This window comes from Setaria italica, chromosome II (genome assembly GCF_000263155.2).
Source record: "Setaria italica strain Yugu1 chromosome II, Setaria_italica_v2.0, whole genome shotgun sequence".
Taxonomy (NCBI): Eukaryota; Viridiplantae; Streptophyta; class Magnoliopsida; order Poales; family Poaceae; genus Setaria; species Setaria italica.
Window position 1 is genome coordinate 2,127,093 of NC_028451.1, and position 21,866 is coordinate 2,148,958.

Sequence of the window (21,866 nt, forward strand, 5' to 3'; positions counted from 1 at the left end):
AACAAGGTCTTAGTACAGAAAACGGGCATCCCTGTTTTGGGTTGCAGGTTTTAATTTGCTGTGTCTCTTTCCTTGGATCTGTCTACCTCATGTTTTGAGATTGTTATCAAGTGGGCACTTTGGTCTAGTAATAGACCACTAGATTGTTATTCTAGTAGTTGACATGTAAAGGTGTAGTGATGTGCAGTACAAGTATCTGATGCTTTTCCCATCAAAAAAAGTATCTGATGCTTTGTGTGTGCTACTGCTCTAAACGATTTAGTTTGCATCTCAGTCAACTCAGTTCTAGCATCTTATTTCCATTTGCCCAGACTAACAACAACCTGTTGCTGGCATTACACTTACTTAATTACATATACATTTCAAAGTTCAAATCCAAACCATATTACTTAGGCTACTTTCACCAACATTAACGGCACTGGAATTAACCTGCCTCATGACCCCTCATACCCTCCCATGACTGTCTGTATCACTAGTACTACGCATGCATGCTCATGCAAGTTTCAGAGTTCATTGCTGCAGCTAATGTTCCATCGGTCACATGCACACAGATGTGAATTGTGAAGTCGTCGATCCTTATTAGGAGACCTTGAAGGGCTTGTAGCCCTTGAGGTCGGTGATGAGCCCCTGGACGGATCCGGCGGCGGCGAGCAGTGACACGACGAGGCAGGAGAAGCTCAGCACGTTCATCCACGTCCACGTCGGCGAGAAGCGGCGTGTCTTGGCCTGCGCCATGTACATCTGGACGGGGAAGTAGACGGTGAGCGGCCAGAAGGACACCGCGCCGATGAGCCCCAGGAAGTCGTTGAAGAAGGGAAAGATCATGGCCACGAGCGCCGTGATCACGACGTACGCCGTGCGCCACACCAGCCGGAACGGGCTGAGGGGAAAGTCGCCGGCGAGGGGCACGCGCACGACGCGCTCGGCGTTGAGGAAACCGCTGTCGGGCCACCGGTCGCGAGCCCAGGCCTCGACAAAGGCGAAGATGGGCTGGCAGAAGACCTGGTAGGCGCCGATGAGGTGGATGGCGATGCAGACGTTGCCGACGTCGATGAGCCAGAAGGGGTCGTAGAAGCCGAAGCCGGTGAGGAAGTTCCCCGGGGCCTGGTTGCCGAACGCCGCGTACCCGAGCACGCCGCAGAGCATGTAGAACATGGTCGTCGTCGACACGCCGATGAAGGACGCCTTCTTCATCACCACGTTCTCCGGCGGGCTCGACCGCAGCGTGTCCTGCATTATTGTTCGTCATCAAAGTCAGCCAGGCCGTTGCATTGATACTAGATTACTTACTGGTTGAGTAAAATTACTGGAACTGTAAATTCCACAATGCAAGGGTAAATTTTGCGAGCTCACTGCGTTGACCTGTGAGGGCCTAGTAGTGAGAGAACTCTGCCAGCTGAGGCGTTGAGATTAGCGCAGGGTGTAAATGTGAAGATGAATGTGGTGTTGGAAACAGGTGTGGCTGCTGCATTTGAGCCAGACTACAGGTGCAGTCCAATGCACCTACCATGTTTCCCTTTTCTACTACTACCATGGTTGATTCATGTTAGGGACTAAGTTCAGAGGTCACATGTTGGGCATCCTAGATGTAGTGTTTGTTCCATTTGTGTAGGATAAGGTTTACTATTCTGATCAACAAGAGTAGGATAAGCTTTACTTGATGAGGGATGCATTCCATTTTGATCTAGGAGGGGAAATGCTTATCCTGACCACTGTTTCTCAGACAAGAAAACTTTGGACTTTGGTAGGTGAAAATGAAGGTCCAAGGAGTACTTCATGGCAAAGATTTGGCTTGAAAACAATTGTCTCTTTGTACACATGCAGAGCCTATCCATATTCTAGTATGCACTAGTCTGCAACTCTGCACTTCGTTCAATGCAGGGCAGAGAGACCCCTGTGTTGACTACTGCACCACTTTACTCTAGAAAAGAAACATTTTTAAAAAAATTATTTATGATGTAGGATTGGAGTGCTAATTTTGTTCCCTTGTGAGGAGGCTCGCTTCACCCATACTCTTTTGCATGCATCAGGAATTTTGTCCCTTCCTACAGGCAACACCCCAAAAAGATCACGGGCATGGCCGTGGCCGCATGCCATGGGAGCTCATGTACCATGGTACTAAAGCCTTCAGATGAGCTGTTCCTTTTTTGAAAGACCCAGATGAATTGCTACCACGTACGAAATTATTCGTCCTTCAGTTACCTGTATATGAGTTGCTAGCACTGCAGTTTATGAGTTGAAGAAATTACCTGGATTTCTATGAGGACATTGGAGTAGGAGTAAGCAAAGGCGATGTCTCCCAGGGACTGAAACGTCTTCCAAATCTTCTCGGTCGCGGACACATCGACCCCCACGGTCGCCCCAGTCAGCGTCGTCTTGGCGTGCACCCCACCTGCACACAGATCAGCAATCAATCCATCAGCAAACCAGCAGACACATGCATTGCATCAAGGGCCAACATGTATGGTGCCAACAAAAATGCCATCGTCAACATGTCCAATGTCCTTACGTGTAAAGGATGGATGTGTCCTACCAAGAACAATTATCATCTCATTTTGTTTGTTTTTTTCCTTTTTGATATTTTCCTTGCCAATCAGTTAGCTATACTATACACACGTGTTATCCAGCTAATCAATTTATCGTATCAACTGTGAAAATATCAGCGAGTGAGTGAGCTAGTGTAAGGACCTGCAATCTTGGCTATGGAGAGGCCGAGGCCGATGGAGGAGTAGGCGAGGGACATGACGGCGGCGACGATGGAGAGCCACCAGAGCTTGTGGAAGTTGGGCAGCTGCGAGAGCAGGATCTGGATGCCCGCGAAGATGATCATGTTCGTCGTGTTGGAGGCCTCGCAATCAGCGGAGTGGCCGTTGCGGTGGAAGCAGTTGGAGCGCTTGATCGCCCTGCAACAAGAAGTAGTTTAATGGTTTAGCTAGGGTTCAGAAGACAAAAAAAAACTTAACTGGGAAACCATTTCATTAGCAGCTAGCTCCTACATGCATGCATGGCTCTGATCAAAATGTAGTATATTATTGCAGCTCTGCCATTTGCTAGGTGTTATTTCAGTCTAGAGAGAGAGAGAAAAAGATTGTTCCTTTTTTAAAAAAGGAAAAAGAAACAAGATTCTTCTTCCAGGCATGCCAATATATACAAGCCACTCCTTTTCGCCACATCTTTTCCAATGTGGAGGGAAAAAAAAGGAAGCAGTGGTACCAGCATCTGGTTTTTCCAAGCACTTTTGAAGTGTCAAATAATGTTATCTTGCCTACTTTATTTCCCTGCCCTCCGGATCCTTAAAAGACATCCCTTCTTTGACTACATACCACAGATGACACATCGATCATCAGGATTAGCATATATCTACTATCCCTCCTCCTCTTTTCCTACCTTTAATCCCTTTTCAAAAATAATCCCCTTTCCTCATTAATAAAGAACAAGTAATCCGAACAGAACTTGGACTCGCAACAACAAAATGAACAGAATTTAGACTCGCAGCGCCACAAAATGCTCCCTAGAAGCAGACGAAGTTTGCCGGTTTGACTGTTTTGCATGCTCATTTAATTGTGCTAGCTTGCTAAAATGACAGTGCGCACCCAGCTAGCTATTTTGCATACAAGCGTGAAACATGGGAGCAGCTAGCGTGCAGTGGTGGTTCCAGACACGGAAGCAAAGCAAAAGCGTACCCCATGCTGATGGCCGTGGTGATGGTGTATCCGATGGTGACGCCGACGAGGTTGATGTACTGCGCCAGCGAGCACAGCCGGTACTTGGAAACCCCTGCAATCTCTCAAAGGAAAGCCACGAGCACAAAAGGAAACGAAATCATCATCAGGACAACCATTCCAAACAAAGATTTTGCAGAACTTGCATCCATGTCGGCGCCGCCGGTGATGGGCGTACGTACCGAGGTATGCCCTGACGGCCTGGCCGTAGGTGTAGTTGCGCTTGCCGTGGACGGGGTCGGGTGCGCGGTAGCAGTCGGCGAGGAGGCTGGAGCAGAACCAGGTGATGACGGAGAAGGCGACGAGCACGACGGGGCCGATCACCCACCCCAGCTGCGCGATCGCCCACGCCAGCGACAGCACGCCGGAGCCGATCACCGCCGTGATGATGTGCGCACTCGCCGTCACCAGCGTGCCCGTGCGCCTCTCGCGGCCGTCGTCGTCGAGGTCCGGCCGGTCGCCGTAGCCGGCCTCGGCGAGGTTGAAGGCAGACACCTTCCCCGCCGCCTGCTCGTGCTTCTCCATCACCATTGCGCCCGCCGGCGGCGTGCTCAAGCCTCACTTCTCCTCGTGCGTGCTGTGCTCGAGTGCAGGGACACAGATGAAGATGGTGGTGGTGGTGGTGGTTGTGGGAGGGAGAGGGAGGAGCGGTGGTCCTTTTGTAAGCGGCCGGCCGGGGGTGGCGCGGCCGTGTGCGGCTTGCCTTTTGCAGACGAGCGGTTGGGATTTGATGCGGGGAAAGCGCGCACTGTGCCACTACCTGTGTGTCGTTTCTTTTTTTTTTCTTTTTCTTTTCACACACTGTGTTGTCTCTTGTCTCTAGGACGAGTACACTCTTCCTGTAACACTAACAGCAATGAGAGAGAGAGAGAGAGAGAGAGAGAGAGAGAGAGAGAGAGAGAGAGAGAGAGAGAGAGAGAGAGAGAGAGAGTAATGAGGGAGAATAAAAAAGATTGCAAAGGAGAGTTACCAGACTTAAACACATCATCTGCCATCCATTCTTTAAGCTAACCAGGTTTTTTGCTTGCATGCACATAGGATCAAGAATCCCGACCTACGGTTATTGATGATTCTTACTGATGATCTTATCCAACCAAAGAGGTGCCAATATATTTTCTCTGTAAAATTAAATTGAAAATATACTTCTCATGGAAGGAAAGATAAGGCTGACTTGCATTGTCCAGCTATAGCCACCGGCCAGTTCATTCTTAGCAATGCGTATAAATGAGTAGCTATATGAGGGTAAGGTTCTCTGTATACCGTGTGGTCTTTCAAGTGTGGATATGCATCCTTATCATGATTCAAAATCTTCAACAGATTCCTCAGTTATTTACTTTTCACCGTTACTCTCCTATAGTAGTAGGTTCAGATTCACAGCACACTGTGTGGAATCTTTTGGATGCACTGGATATTCAGTAAGAGTATCTCACACCGTATCCTGTGATACTCAAATGTTTACAGCTGTTCTGTTTACAAAATAATGAGTGCATGCATTCTTCACATTATAAAATGGATAGTGTTATCACAAAGAAAAATGTCCATTTTCTCTCTATAGAGTCAATATTTATGATCTTTAGGATCGATCAAGCATCTGGATTCTGGACCAACCAATTATCAACGGGTCTGATTGATGATCTCATCCAGCCAAAGGGATACCAAGCCATTTTTCTCTCTCTCTCCCCTGTAGAAAATAGAAACAAGAATTCCATTTTCTGACTAGTGTAGTGTGTGTGCATACCTCTTGAGGAGTCTCCAGTACACGGTGCATGCTAGGAATTTTATGACAGGTAATCAATAGGTGTACCTTTTCTACAAAAACATATATGTAGGATAGCAGTGTATCTTTTTATTAAATACAAAATCTTAGTGTAGGTATACAAATCTTAGTAGTAGAAAAGATGGGCTAATATTGCAAGGCAAGATTCTCAGCATCGTTTAGATCCTAGTTTCAACTTTTAATTACAAATACACACATGTTTTCAACATTTTTTCACTCTTTAATTTATATATGGTTCTTTGATATAGTGGATTCAAGGTCTCGAGCGCCTATCTTTTGGTTGGGATCCCACTGTATACTTCTGGTGTAAGGAAAATAATTATGCAACTTAGCTATAGACATACACCAGTTCATTCTTAGTAATGCGTATAAATGAACCGCTATTATTATGAGGTAAGGTTCTCTGAATCTCTGTACCGTCTGAACCGTCAAGTTTGGATGCATCCTGTCCTGATGATTCAAACTTTCAACAGATTCAGTTTTTACGCCACCTGTGGAATATATTTTGGGTTCACTGTATATTCAGTATAAATATCTCACGCATATCTTATCATACGAAAATATTTACTGTTTACTAATTTATGAGTGCATTATTCATATTATGAAACGGATAGTGGTATTGCAAAGAAAATAGTCCATTTATTATCTAAAGTCCCATATTTCTACCTAGTCACTCTCTCTTATTGATTGGTACACTTGAGAGAGAGAGAGAGAGAGAGAGAGAGAGAGAGAATGTTGCAGAGGGGAATTACCAGGTTGGAGCATCCATCTGACAACCATTCTTTATATATGCTGACATAGAAATCAAGAATCTGCTGGACCAACCAATTATTGAAGGTCTTGAAGGTTCTGATTGATGATCTCATCATCCCAGCCAAAGTTATATAAGCATAAATATGTTTGTCAAGAAAAAAGAAGCACCAGCACACTGCATTTTTGCTACTAGTGTGTTATGTGCGCATGCCTCTAGGGTGTCCAGTCCAAGTAAAGGGCCGGGTCCTGGTACGATATGAATCTTAGGCTCGAGCAATCAATAGGAGTATATATCAGCGCTTTTTTAGAAATATACAGGAGACTATCGTATCTTTTTCGTTACGCTACTAGCTACTCCATTCTAAAATGTAGATCGTTTTGGTTTTTTTAATACATAGATGTTGCAATGCACTTAGTATAGGATTATGTCCAAATATATAATAAAGTCAATGTATCTAGAAAAGTTAAAATGACCTACATTTTTTAGGGAGTAGTATGGAATAGATGGGCTACTCTTACAAGACAATGTTTTCTCATCGTTTCAAGCGTAGTTTAGTTTAAAGTTCTTCGAAAAAAAGTTTAGTTTAAAGTTTTAGCAAACATGATAGGATCGTGCTCTTCATTATTAGTTAGGAAGAAAATAAAGTCTTCTATATTTCTTCAATTATCAAGATTTGACTTTTGATATTTCTTTTACATTCTTTTTTATAGTTTTAACTTATATTTCCCTTTTGATATAGTGGAGTGACGCGTCTTTCTTAGTTTGGACTACTATGTATACTTCTTACTGAAGGAAAACATTTATAAGTACCAGTCCATGCATTCTTAGTAGTACACATACATGTGGTCTATTACATGTCAGTTCGTATATGAGGAAAGGTTCTCTGTACCGGGTGAAGTACCGTGTGAAGTGTGGATTCAACCTCCGGATTCAAATTATCAACAGCTAGTTTGTTCAATTTTTTTAGGCGTTGCTCATTTTTTAATTGCAGGTTCCATTGTTTCTATATCAGTACACTACGCCAGAAACAATTTATGCTGGCAAGTCGAAATTAACATGCTGGCGGGCGAAATTGGCACCCGCCAGCACAAAGGTGACCGGGACCGTCGGGCTAGTGCCATCTGAGCTGGCGGGCGATCTAAGCGTCCGCCAGCACAGATGGGATGCATCTGTGCTGGCGGGTGCGTTAGGTGACCCGCGAGCACAAATGATACCAAGCTAGCGAAGCGAACAAACCTTATCTCCACCCGGTACCTTTGCTCCATCCCTACCTTATCTCTTTGCATTGCTGAACCTTATCACTTTCACCGCACACTTCTCTCCCATCCTCACATCTCTCTCCCTTATCTCTGTCTCCATAGTGAAGCTGCGGCTGGCTCAAACGATGGAGCGGTGGTTGGCGCGTGCTGCGTCAGCAAGCTGCTGACGGCGAAGCCGCTGCTGGTGGCCCCACGCTGGTGTCTGGTGCGGACACGAGCCACGTCGGCCGGAGCCACAGGCAGCTGCGACAACACGGGTAGAGGCGCTACGGCCGGCGGACCCATGGGCAGCTCCGGTGCGTGACGGCAAGCTTCTGCCGCTGCTCATGCAGCTCGTCCGAGGTACGTGCTCAATCTTGCAAGAACAGCAACACCGAAATTAATTGTAGTAGATGAAAAAAACAAAATCATTGCAACACTTTTGTTTCATTCGTATTCGTTGCTCAAGTTGGCAAGGATGTAGAGGGTGATTGCCGACGCGTACCAGGGATGAAGCGAACTGCCGACGAGGTGACGGTGCTTCTTATGTCCTTAGCCGCCGCTGCAGCTGGCTACGGCTCCAATTGGGGAAGGAGGCATTAGAGGCACGGCGCTGCTGCCGAGCTCTTCGCGGACCTATGCGCGCAGAGGCGACTTTGGTTGAGGAAGGAGGCATCCGAGGCTCGCCGCCGCCTCCGAGCTTGATGTGCTCACACGGAGCTCCACGGCTGGCGCATGGCGCAGAGGCGTAGGCCGAGTCGCTGCGCGTACGTGGCGCTGCTCTGGGGTGGGCGCACGCGGTGGAGTCAAGAGCCAAAAAGGTCTGCCTCGGGGCTCATGATGACATGAGCTGCAGCACAAGGCGGTGGCGCGGCCACGGTGCTAACAGACGAGCGCCTACGGTCAGCTTTTTTTGGCTAAAATTATCTTTGCTGGCAGGCTTCTTAAGCATCCGCCAGCGCAGATCGCATTTGTGGTGACGATCAAGCACCCGCCTGTGCAGATCGCATTTGTGCTGACAGAAGATTGCTGGCGGGTGTGAAACCCACCAGCACAGATATGTTTTAGCCGCAAGGACACATATTTTCTGCCGTAGTGATATATTTCACATAGAATCTCATGATCTGTAGATAATTATATGTTCCCCTAATTAATGAATGTGTTCTTCAAAGTACAAAATTGCTACAGATCTTGCAAAAGAAAAAAAAATGGTATTTTGGTACTCTTTGCTTTGTGATATCAAGTTTCACAATGATTTATACTAGGAAATAGTGTATGTTGCCCCGAAAGAAAGCAAATAGGTTGATTAATTCTTTTATTTGGGAGCAAGCAGTGGTGAAAGTGCAAGTGGACTGCCACGCATGTCTAGACTCATCCCATTGGATTGATATGGTAAGGCTTTGAAACAATTTTTGTTGAAGGGTGATACTCATGATACTGATGCTGTGAAGCGCCAACTCCCACTATAGTGGTTGTGTTACTCACACTGACACCGTCGTGTATCAAGATGTGATTGTGGTTGCTGAGGGTGTCAACCCTCAGTCTTGAGATGGATGGATGTAAAACTAAAATGTTTAGACTTTAGATCAAAATCATTTTAAATAAGTTACACAATATATTTCTACAAACATAACACTGTTCAATCAACTTATTTTTACAAAGTGAGACAACTTTGCCTATAGTTGTCAGCTTAAATGAGTATGTCCTGCACGCTGGCCAAAAAAAAAGGCCTAAAAACATGTGATTTTTATAATAACTCACTTTAGGAAGCCGGGCGGTGCTACATATGCATTGACTTATCTCACACTGGTTCATCTTTAATTTGAGTGAATTTTCAGCCACAGGCCAGCTGCTTCTCAGGTCTAAAGCTAGCTTGGCTTACCTGTAAATGAAGTGGCAAATTTTAGATTCCGCGTGTCAAATCGAATCCATATCTAGTCGTTACACTGTAAGCACAGTCCTTGTTTGGTCACAGTGATCAAAATCTGGTCCAGCCCCGTTACTGCTGTGCTGTCTTGCTTTCGTTTCGCATATGTACCAAGCTTTGTGCAAAGATGGATTTGCAACTTTCTCTAAGACAGCAACACATTCATGATCGAATAATTCTGATACAAACGAATAACGACAAGGTGACATCAATTGTCATGTGTTCAGCAACTCGGGCTCTGTTCTATGATGTTGCCATCTCTATGCTACATTCATGCAAGCAACTACCCTTAAAATAACACCAGCTGGTGGTAATTATATAGTAGTTACATAGAAAAAGGCTTTGGTCTTTCTTCGGAGAGGAAGATGAATTTTGGCATGGGATATTTTCTTTTTTTTATCAACAAATCTTGCACAAGACAGTGACAGATGACGTCAAGTAAAATTTAAAGTGGCTTGACATCTCCCAGGTAAATAAGATAATGCAGTAGATGTCTTCAACAGCCACATAACTTAACTGTACTTGCCCGCCATGATCCAACATAAGAATTTCCAGAAACAACTTCCATTTGGGAACTCAATCCAACTGTACCTTGATCATGTGAAAAATTCTAGAAACAACTCGTTGCATCTCATGGGAATATAAGCGTGGGCACAACAATATATGACGTATCTATGGAAAAACTAACACACACACGCTAAGGTTAAAATTTCTCAATTGTAATCGATGTTCGTATCCTCACTGTAATATTTGGTATCCATTATCAAAAAAAAAAATCGTCAATGTAATATATCCTTTCAAGGTGCTCACCAGTCACCATGCACCTTGTTCATCGATAATTTATTTAATTGTACTTAATTCATTTATTCTATCTGTCGTGAAAGATTAGGACAATTCAGGAAGAGTGTAGTAGGCATCACACATTCAAAGATACCCTCTGAAAAGTTTGTGCATCTAGCTAGTAGCGAGACATTTAACTGTTTCAGAGGAGCACTACTGCATGCTTGTATGGTTCATTTTATTTGGAATTTTAAGTTCAACCTTTGAATCAAGAATATTTAACCTGATGATAAGAAAAGAATATCATTTTACACGCAACATCTCATGCGCACAATCACATTTTGATAGATTGCACAGCCAGGACCCAGAAAATTCTTTTTTGACCAAGGGACCCAGCACGATTTTCCAAAGTGGTGCAAAACAAATGGTGAAGGAATACCAATCAAACCAATCAAGAACAAAGGAATCACAACATAGAAAATCATTAAACCCCAAGCATTCCAGACATGACTGATGGCCAGAGTTTAAAGAGGATGGCTAAAGGTGAACGACCATTATATTCTGATACGGCAAAGCACTGTTCGTTGCACAAGTTAAGAGGACAGGTAGCATGCCGCCATGAAGAAGAAGAAGGAGAAGAAAGTTGGCAAGTACCATTAGCGTGCAGCAGCAAAGCAAGTGCAGGTGATGAGTTGCTAGCAAGCTACGCGGCCAATCAAAAGCACTGACGACACTTGGACGGTCAGGAGATAAGATTCAGATCTCACACGGGAGGCTCAGAATGGCTTTTCATGCTCCGAGTGGGAGAATATATGCAGCAGAGACCGACACGTGGCCCCACATGTCAGCTGCGTCTGATGCCATGCGACACAAAAGAGGGAAAAAAATGACCGTTTGACCAGCTTGCAAATGCATGCATGGCGGCATGTGCGCCTTTTCCACCTCGCAAAAAGGATTGAAGGGAGGCCAGAGGCTGGAAATTTTTCCAGTCACCCTGGACGGCTGCCAAGGAGTGTGTCCCGGGCTTTTGGCTCGTAACCTAACCTATCATCAGCGTCTCCGAAATGGTTCGTCCATCATGGTGCGCGCCACTACACTCTGCAATCTCCACTGAGAGGGTTGCCTGCAGTGACCAACACGAGTGAAGTCCAAGCATCTAACCTCCAACGGTTGATTCAGAATCTAGTACTTGAGCTTTTCGACACCACTACTGGAAATAGTATGGTTATAGGAGATTCAGTAATTAAGAAGCTTCATATGCAGATGATGATGGTGGAATGATCTCGAAGACCATTTGATTAAAGTAAGTGTGATGCTATTGAATATGAAACCCAGAAAGAAAATTGGACGTCTTCAGATGGAACTCAACAGTCATTGGCTAGTCTCCTCTCCTTCCCGAAGCTTTCCCTACCCCCAACTCAACCAAATGGTGGCTAAAATTTGTCGAAGTTCCCAAAATTTAGATTGCCTAGCTCTCAATCACACACTTTGGCACAAACCAAACACAAGAGACTGCTGCTGACCCATGCATTGCTAAGTTGGCAGAATATGACATGCGTTGGATTCTGGGCCTGTTTGGTTTGAATTGCTTATGCATAAGCAACTTAAAATAAGCAACTTATTTGCTTATGAAACCAATCACCCTTGCTTATTGGGTTGCTTATGGGCTGCTTATTTTTAGCACATAAGCAACACAAGAGTTGCTTATGGGGACTAAAATGTGCACTTTACACCTCCTGCCCTCATTCAATGCACTCTACTCCTCTCTCTCTCCCCTCCCCCGTCGTCGGATCCCCTTCCTCCGTGCCAGCCCGCTGCTCCCACCCCGCCGCCGGCCTCTGCGCAGGTGACGGCCTCCGCCCGCTGCTCCCACCCCGCCGCCACCGGCGGCCTCCGCCTGCCGCTCCTCGGGCGTGTGCAGGAAAGAAGAAGCGTGGGGAGGCAAAGAGGGGTAGCAACACAAGGGGCAAATATGACAATGTCCACCTCATTCAATGCTCATAAGTAACGGTATCCAAACAGCTAGACTAAAAATAAGAAACTCCAAATAAGCAACTTTAAGTTGCTTATAATAAGCAACTCAAACCAAACAGGCCTCCATTGGAAGCTTATTTTATTCAATGAATGTTGGATACCTAGACCATGGCGAGAAACTTCCAAACTACATAAGGTCTTACAGCACAACATTAAAGTGGCAGATACATCATGACAACCTTTTGCTTTTGCGAGTGTCAACTGTACGTCAACTCCTGTTTGGGCGGCCGCCAGTGATTTTCCAATCATTTACAGGAACGTTAGTGGCTGAAAATCTCGCATACGAAATTTGAAAGCCGGAAACCAGGCGCAGAAAAGTCTAAAAAGCGAGCGGCGATTCCGGACAGCACGCCAACATCATACTGGGCTGGAATTTTCGTGCACCTTGCTCGCAGGTCGTGCCTGTAAAGCGTTGGAGTTTGGAGGATGAAAAGCGTCGTCTGCGAAGATTCTGAATCTAAAGGCAAGGCCTGAACTATGGTCGTTCTCTCCCACTAGGGTTTTCTCGTGCGCTCGATCGGCTGATGAATGATGATAACGTGGGTCGACAGTGTTGCCTGCCTCAAAGTCAAGAACACAACAGGAATCTGTCCAGAACAATCTGATTTGCCGCGGAAGACATCGTTTCACGTCAGCTCAACTTGAAACAAAACAGGCTGTATGGTCATTTTAAAAACAAATATGCACATTTATTTATACTTGTAAATTGTAAGGCTAATTTGGTACATGCAAATATCACTATGATGTTTCTTTTGAAGCCTCCATGTTAATCCTTAATAATTCATTACAATATGTGCTAGAAAAAATATAAATACTAAAAATTCTCAAAAAAAATAAAATACCCGGTCGTCAATCTGGATTACTCTAATAAATATTGATAATAATAATTGCTATTAGATCAATTATGTTTTCTAAAAAAATACTCACATCTGGTATCATAGAAATAGTCCAAAGTAAACCCCTCAATCTATATCTAAAGTAGCCGTCTAATTTTCATCTAAATTACCCGTTATAAAGAAACAAATATAAAGTGGACCTCTCAATTTGCATGTAAATTAAATCATCTGCCATTATAAAAACAATACATAAATCAGCATCTGCATTATCTATCATTATGAAAAAAATATTAAAAAATACTAATACAATATACAGTTAATATACCTACATTTAACATTGTTTATATATGAAATACTCCCCCTTGTCCCATAATATAGCTATATTTAGATTTGTCCTAAGTCAAATATTTTAAACATTGGCTATAAATAGCAAAAATATTATAAAGATTGACAACACAAAATAATGTCAGCAGATTCAACACGAAACCGACTATCATAATAAGTAACCTTTTATATTTGAAATAAGTTATTTTTAGAGATATTGTTGGTCGAAGCTAGCTAAGAATGTTTGACTTAGGACAAACCTAAACGCAGCTATATGTCACACCCGGTTTTAAAATAAAACCAAATGCTACCTATATGTACGCCAGGATCAAGTTTCATACATATAGTAACATCATCAGTGAATAACAATAATAGTATCATTTAAAGAACAAAGAGTATATAAGAGATTTACAGCTTAATCCTGGAAACGAAGGTTGCAAACTTCATAGGCAATCGACTCGGGTCGCGTATGCCTAGCACTCAGCATCATCTTCAGCAAACCTCATAGCAACCTCTTCTTCTAAGCAGCAGTTAACGAGGGTGAGTACATTTATGGTTGGTACTTAGTAAGGCCACAAGAAATAACTAGAATAATGATTTAATTCCATCTTCAAGTTTATTAATCATGTGAGGGTCCAGACTGCTCTTGACTGTGAGCACGGCTGATATATCAATTTTTACACTCTGTAGAGGTTGTACACTTTTACCACAAGTTGCGTAAAAGTTCAGAAGAACTTTAGACCCAACCATGCTATGCTGATCAGGCACTCATCACACTACCAAGGTGTGACTGCATAGGGACACTACGAGGCCTTTACAAAGATTCCCTAATAAGAAGTAGCCCGCTAAGGTTTCCGGATCAGTAGCAGAGCATAAACCTCTCTCAAGACTGACAAGCTACCATAGAGCATATCACTCTAAGGGCCGGGCCATACCCCATCTGTCGTCGTCCCTTTTGCCCTTTCCATAAGACTGCTTCACACTAGAGTCTCTAATTAATCGGACTGTAGTTCTTGTGGTTGCACTATTTTCCCGGGTGGTTCTCCATGTTCCAATTAATGTAAGGTATTCTTGTAAATAAGCATAGATAGAAAGATGGTTAGGGACACTTGCCTTTCTCCAAAGAAAAGTTACTCTTACTACTCTTTAGCTCTTGCTCTCTTGAAACTCTTAATCTTCAAATCTTTCGAACAACGATCCTTCTACTCGAAGCAATCATTAGCACAACCATACAAAGCAAACAAACAAGTACAACGAAGAACAATACAACAATCAGACAAAAGCTTTAAAAGAGCATACTAAAGGATAGGGCTCAAAGCTAAGGTCACGCAAACGGTGAAAGAAACACCGAAGATGGAACTATGGTTGATAGGACAAAGCTATCGAAAGGTTTAAAATATAAAACAAAATAAAAAGACTATATGCTTGATCCATTTTAATTAAATAAAACATGCACATAGGTTATTTCAGAGAAATACCCTATTTAGAATTAACAGAAAGTATGTTTGAACATTGAAAACATGGCAAACTTAATCATATTTTATTTGTAAATATTCAAGTGTAAGTTATGCCAATTTAACAATTAACTTTAGAAACACAGAACATTTATAAGACATCTGATCAAATAACATTGTATTTCATGTTCAACTAAACATATCAATATTGAAAAAGCATTTATAATATCATTAAGCATATTAACTTTATTTATGAAAACTGACATATTAACACTAGGTAGATTTTATTTAGAAAAGCTAGTTATAAATAGGAATTAATCAATTAAACCTTAGTTTATGAAAACAGGGATAGAACCTAATCAACTTTTATGTAGAAAAATAAATGAATAAGAATTAGTCAAAAGTTAACATTTTATATGAAAACCCGTGTTGTAAAACTAGTAAACTTTTAATTGGAAAACTTTTTTAATAAGTATTAATCAAATTGACATTTAACCTTGATGTTAAAAAACAAGCATCAGGTAAAATACACCGCTAACACATAAGTTAAGGTGAAACGAACAAAACAGACTCTAGAGCACAGAAGAAAAGCTTAAACTATGGTTTAGGAAAAACTAGTCTACGAAGAGAACAACTAGTCTATAGGGACAACAAACTAGCCAAAGCTAAACTGAACTAGTTGGTAGAGAAACAAACTAACAAGATTCGCTCTAAAGAGATGGCTGCGAAAGATTTGGCCACAAAGATCTAAAAGAAAGTAGATGACTCACAAAGAGACAACTGAGACACAGGATAGCTATGAGATGGATTATGACAAACATGATTCTAAGATGACCAGGAAACAAACATGATAAGGCTCCTAGACAGGGAAAATGAGTAGCACAAAACTACTCATGAAGACATAGAACTACTAGGCAGAAAAGAAACTCTAGGATAAACTATTTGGCTCACTAAAGCACACAAAATGTGCTTGAAAAGGAAGGGCTTGATTAGTTTCATGAGCTCGAACTAGCACTGGAAAGATCTAAAGCTCTATAGAAGACTAGATCTACAGAAGAGACACTGAGCTAAAGCTGACAAAGGACGGCTATCAAATGATTTGCATTTATGAGAGAACACAAGTCTATAAGTTAGGTTTATTTTATTTAGCAAAACATATGTAAAGGATATTTCACAAAGAAAATACATTAAGTTGGAATTAATGCAAATTATATTTTATTGCAAAAATTGAGGTAAATATTAATTAACTTTTATTTATAAATGTTCATCTATAAATTATATCAATTAAACATTTATTTGAAAAAATAACTTACGTGAGAACTTGTAAGCGCATAGATTTATGATTCGTGTTGAACTAACCAAGTTATAATTCAAAAACACATTTATATTGACATTAGTCATTTTATCAATAATTAATAAAAACCAAGTTATAACTTAACCATGTTTTAATTATAAATATTGAAGTATAAATTATACCATTTAAGCTTTTAACTTTAAATAGGAGTTTAGAAACATCTAAACGTATACTTTACGATTCAGGTGAATCAAATTGTTATTGAAAACATATTCATGTTGGTACTAATCAAGTTAATATTTCTTTATAAAAGTCAATGTAAAAGCCTAATCAACTTTTATTTAGAAAAGTTGATTCAATGTTGAACATTAATCAATTAATATTAGTTTATAAAAACTGATATATAACCTAATTGGCTTTTATTTAGAAAAGCATATGAAGTAAGCATTACACAAATTAATAAGAAATTTATTTTCAGAAACATGCATGATCGAAAACATCACCACTAACATATAGTTTATGTTATCATGAACCTGACGCAACTTGAACGGATATAAACATAGCTAAAACAAAGGTTTGATGGCTAAAACAAGGTTTTGGGTCCTAAACATAATTAACTGTAGATCTGGAGGGCTAGCAGTGAAGATTTGCAAGACACAGAGAACTGCGTTCGCAAAAGGCTAAAAGATCACGGTTAGATCTATAAAAGATCTCGGGTTGGATCTGTTTGTGAATATTGAGAACACCTAGGGGGTTATCTGTGAAAGTATCAAGACACAAGAAACAAGCTAGACATTATAGGGTTCTCCAGGGGCTTAAATGCAAAAGCTCGGAGCTTAACTGGCCATGGCAACTGGCGGATCCGGGTGACCAAATCGCCAACGACTCGGGCGGCCTAAGGTGCAGACGGGTGGCACACAAGATAGAGGAGGTGGAGGGGAGCTCAAATGTTTGCTCACCGGCGGTGGAGGTGTTCTAAGATGGTCAGAGTTTGAGGCGAGCGATGACCCGCGGCAGTGGCTCGGGCTTCGCATGGTGGACCTCCTCTGGTGCTGGAACAGGGATGACGAACGATGGCGGGTGCATGTTTGGGCGCTGCGAAGCTCATGGCGTCCTCCTCTTGCTCCGATAGGTGACAGTCGCGACGAACTGGTTGGCCAAGGCGGTGACTGGTGGCCAGCTCAGGCCCTCGCAAGTGGCAGTGTTCCGACGCGGATTGGGCGATGGGAACCAGTGGAATGGGTGCGACTCGGCGTGACGGGGCTCCTGGCTATGGCAGCTTCGTGAGCAAGCCGAGGATGGCCGGTGGTGGCGGTGCACGCTGCGCAGTAGCTGTAGCATGCTGTTGCTGGGCCCAGATGGGCCGTAGTGAGTGTGGATCGAGCCTTGCAAGCTCAACCCGAAAAGGAGGCAGGGTCCACAGGCAAAGAGAGGTAGAGGTTGGGTTAGGGTCCAGCGGGTTGGGTCAGGTTTGTTGGATCCGGCCCGATAAGGATTTAGGATTTTTGTTATTTTCCAGAATAGATTTTCCAATGCGAAAACAAATCCAGGATATTCTAAATAATGTTTTTAAAAGTATGAAAAATATCTAGAAAATTCTAAAAATTCCAGGAAAATTCCTAAAGACAGTTTGGTTCACGAGGAGTCCAAGTAAAATACTTGAAGCTCATAAAAAAGATTTTAGAGCTTTCTAATAAATAGATTTAGCTCTACGAAAATGAGAATGAATTCCAGAAAAAGCTAGAAAATTCTCAGAAGAACCTGGTCGTCGTCTAAACACAATTTTTCTAAAAAAACTTTGTCAATGAACACAAAATGCATCGGCATGAATGCAACACACCCAGAACCATTTTATTTAATTCAGAAAAACAATTGATTGTGTTGACACCAAAATCCCGACGGTGGTGGACCCTGCATCAGCACATGAGGATCTGGGAGATCTGCTTAACTCCAGTGCAAAATCCAAATCGGCGCGCGTGGTGTGCGCGGGCGTGCCAGTCAGTTTGACCATTCAACTGACAAGGAGATGATAGTCGTTGTGAAGTCCGAGGCAACCGGCCGATCAAGCTGATATAATTCTGGCACAATAGCAATAATAGTGCAACAAAATAAATCATGATAAATATATTAGCTGAAGCCGATTCCAGTGCCTTGATGAATGTGAGTGATTCATCGGCCATCCAGCCGATTTAATATAATTTACAATAACCATCGGCCAGGCAGCCGATAGAAAACAGGATGCTATTGAGCTGCCGCTCCACCTTAGCTAGAGCCACAAACCGATGAGATCTAAACTAAACTCTCCACCAATATCTCTAGATGAAACCACAACGATGCGCCCGATAGTTGCAGTCTAGAAATATTTATCAGGATGTTAATCTGAACCCCACCAGCCGATGATCCAATCACAACGAAACTTACTCCCAACAACACTTGAAGGATGGCCAAGATCAGGATGCAACAGGCTATTAAAAATAGATCTATCGTCTATCCCGACAGAATTAATAACAATTAATATGTCGTAAACAGCAAGACGATAGAACAGATAAATATCAGCCGATGCAAGCTTAATCAAGGCGGGATAACTGGTGAATACCGTAGATCGAGACAGATGCGATGCGCCATAAGTCAAAGATCCAAGATACTCGATAACTGGTAGATGAAACTAGACGAAACCACAGCGATGCGCCCGGTGGTTAAAGCCTAGAACACCTGATGACGAAACTTGCAGCTCGCCGGAGATCGAGGTCGATGCAGCCCAGCTTGCTAGAAGGAACTCGTCGAGAAGCTACATTACTCCTACTCCTAGGGCAACGGCGTGAAGCCGAAAAGGTAAATAAAAGATAAATGTGTTGTATATTGATCGTGTGATGATTCTTTACAATGGCCACGTCCCTTTATATTTATAGGGCCCACGCACAAGGCAAGTCACGTGCACAATCTTTTCTAATAAAAAACTCTATCTCTAACTAACTCAACTCTATCTCTAAAATATTTTATTCTATGAAACAACCTCCCGTACATGCACAGATCGGCCGCATGTATAATTATTCTGGAAGCCTCCCACGCATGGCATGCAAAGTGCACCAGAATCCATGTTGTATATTATAATCATTTTTATCCATACGTGCTGGCCTTTCTTTTATATCATCCTTGCCTCTTCTTGCCGATCAATCCAATGAACCCGATTTGGACTCTGTGCCCATATGCACGCATGCTAGCTTCTTATTGCTGTACGTGACTCCAATTATCTTGTACTCCGAATTTATAGGATTGGTCAAAATCCGTGTCAACACAGGCCCCCCCAGTTTCGGAGTATGAATGTTTCATGTTCCGAAACTAATTATAGAAGTCTGATACTTGTCTTCAGAGCTAATGACGTCTGATTGCAATATCTAAAGCCACGTCGACTCCTCTTGAAATATAAAGAACCCCATCGGCTTGATGCCTTGATCCCATTGTGAGCCAATGAATTAGATCAAGTATGTTGACATCAAAACTTGGTGCAGTAACCAGCAAGCTTTTGTTGTCAACACATAGGCCCCCTAATTTCGAAGTATGAATACTTCATGCTTCGAAATTAATATCCGATATATAAATTACCTGTCAAGAAAATAAATGTTCGGAAAAATTTTAAAATTATGAGAAAATCATTGTTTAATTATTCTTTCTAATCACATCCTGAAATCCAAAAAATTCAGGGTGTAACACTATATTTGGGACATAGTAGTACTAAATATGATGGGTCCCACCACATAGACCATGCATATATGCAAGTGATGAGAATACCTTTAATATTAAACACGGATCTTAAAAGAATGGGCTCAGTTAAACAGATGCCAAGCATATATGGATGTATGATGCAAAGTTTAAAAAATACGAACATACATGAAAATTGAAAAGGGTATAGATTTAGTAATTGTTAGCTAATATCTTTAGCAACCGGACAAAGATAAGTAAATATTTTGAGAGGTTGTTTCCTTCAAATTGCTACCCCACACGGTAGCACGGGCTGATCAACGAGTCTATTAAACTGTTTGTAATCCTCCATCATGCATGCATGTGTGTGCAATCAGACGGCCGAATTTCACCACTAGGCAGGAAAAAGGTGTTGAAAGTTGAAACCCTATGCCCGGCCATCTCGGCTCGTGGAGGATCGGAGAGCCAAGATCGAACGTGGCGTACGTCGTGGGGGTGGCATCGGCAACAGCAAACTGGGGGTCGTGCCCCAATGCATGGCCAGAGCTCTCGGATGGGCAAGGCTACGGGCGGGCATTTTTAGCCATTAGCTACAACACCTCCTGGATGGGCAAGGACCACGCGTGGCGTCCGTCCATGCCCTGCCGGCTGCCACGACTCTCGCGCGCGCGCGGTGTGCACGCGACGTACGCACGCAATCGTGTGGTCCTTTGAGATGGACTGTAGTAGCTTGCTAGGCATTTTGCATTGTGTACGTAGCGTAGTTTGTGTTGGATCGTCTCTCTCTCTCTCTCTGCACATGAGATATGCATCCAAGCACCGCACCTCCCGCGGCTAAAAACAAAAGGCACCATGTACCTAGCTAGATCTCGTTTAGCCGCCCGGTGGAACCCGGCCGGCTATATCACTAGACCAAAGAAAGTTTATATATGCTAATTAATGACGACAAAACGTGCATCCGTGTACGTAGTGGAACCGTCAGCAACCTGGTGCCAGCAAAAATACATCTTTTCTAGTGGCGGTCCTGTTATATCTTCGATGCTAGCGGAGTGGCAGTTACTAATTGGACCCGCGAGCTAGCACCCGAAATCCCACGTTGTGCCAGGACGAATCGTTTCTGACCTACTCCTCCCATTACTGTCCACCGGTACCGGCTTACCTTATCTTTCACGGTGACTTATTAGTGCCTCGTCATCATAGCTTATTGCTTACTAGTGGCGCCTGTATCTCTGCAAAAGCTATATGTCCGTCTGCCAGAAAACACGAGGAACATACTACAAAGGTGGATCGCCGGACGTGTGCCTTTCGACAGCAGAATCGATGAGCTGATCAGACGATGCATGAGCTCGCGGTAGGGCCCTGAGTCCTGGGAAGTGGGAGCAGTAGTATCAAACAGATAACGTTGTTAGGTTATATTACCAAAATAGTGGAGCATATATACGTGTGTCTTCGCTAGCTAATTTGGCCCGTGGACGCTCGAACGACTCACGAACATGTCGCGAGACGGCCCTTGGTGCCGGCAAGAAGCCATGGAACGAAGCAGGAAGCATATGCGTTTTTATCCATCCATGCATGCATCACTACGGCAGCGTCGTAGTGGATGGAGTAGGTGATTATTCGACGACGATCATGGGCGTGTGGCTCGAGGAATTCTTAGCGTTTGCATTGTCAACCCACGTGCACGCACGGCACATATACCTAACGGATAATCCTGGATCGTCACTGCTTTAGCTCACTCGCTCACTCGGCTAGATTTAGGTGAAAGTGTAGGTTGGGTTCGACCTGTTTGAGTTTCGGGTCTGCACGTAGAAGCTGAACATGGCATCCTTTTCCGTAGCCATACACATGATGCATGCATTTGATCGAGTATACCGACATTCGTCAGCATCGAACATGTATGGTGTAAGTAATTAAATGGGTTGTTTTCCTGTCAGAACAAGAGAGGCGAGCATCTCCTACGTGGAAGCACAAGATGTGTTGAAGGTAATTTGTACATCTAAACTCACAGCTTTTCAAAAAAAAATCTA

General features: G+C 43.0%; 1 protein-coding gene across 1 annotated transcript; it reads right to left on the reverse strand.

The window, feature by feature from the left end:
• Positions 1-262: 262 nt before the first annotated feature.
• Positions 263-4,361, reverse strand: LOC101777630 (amino acid permease 6). The gene is made up of 5 exons (XM_004955364.2): positions 3,905-4,361; positions 3,684-3,777; positions 2,689-2,903; positions 2,250-2,392; positions 263-1,230 (listed from the first exon to the last, which is right to left on the reverse strand). Exons 1-5 carry the CDS (start codon positions 4,251-4,253, stop codon positions 580-582), a joined length of 1,452 nt encoding a protein of 483 aa, XP_004955421.1. The 5' UTR covers positions 4,254-4,361; the 3' UTR covers positions 263-579.
• Positions 4,362-21,866: the final 17,505 nt, after the last annotated feature.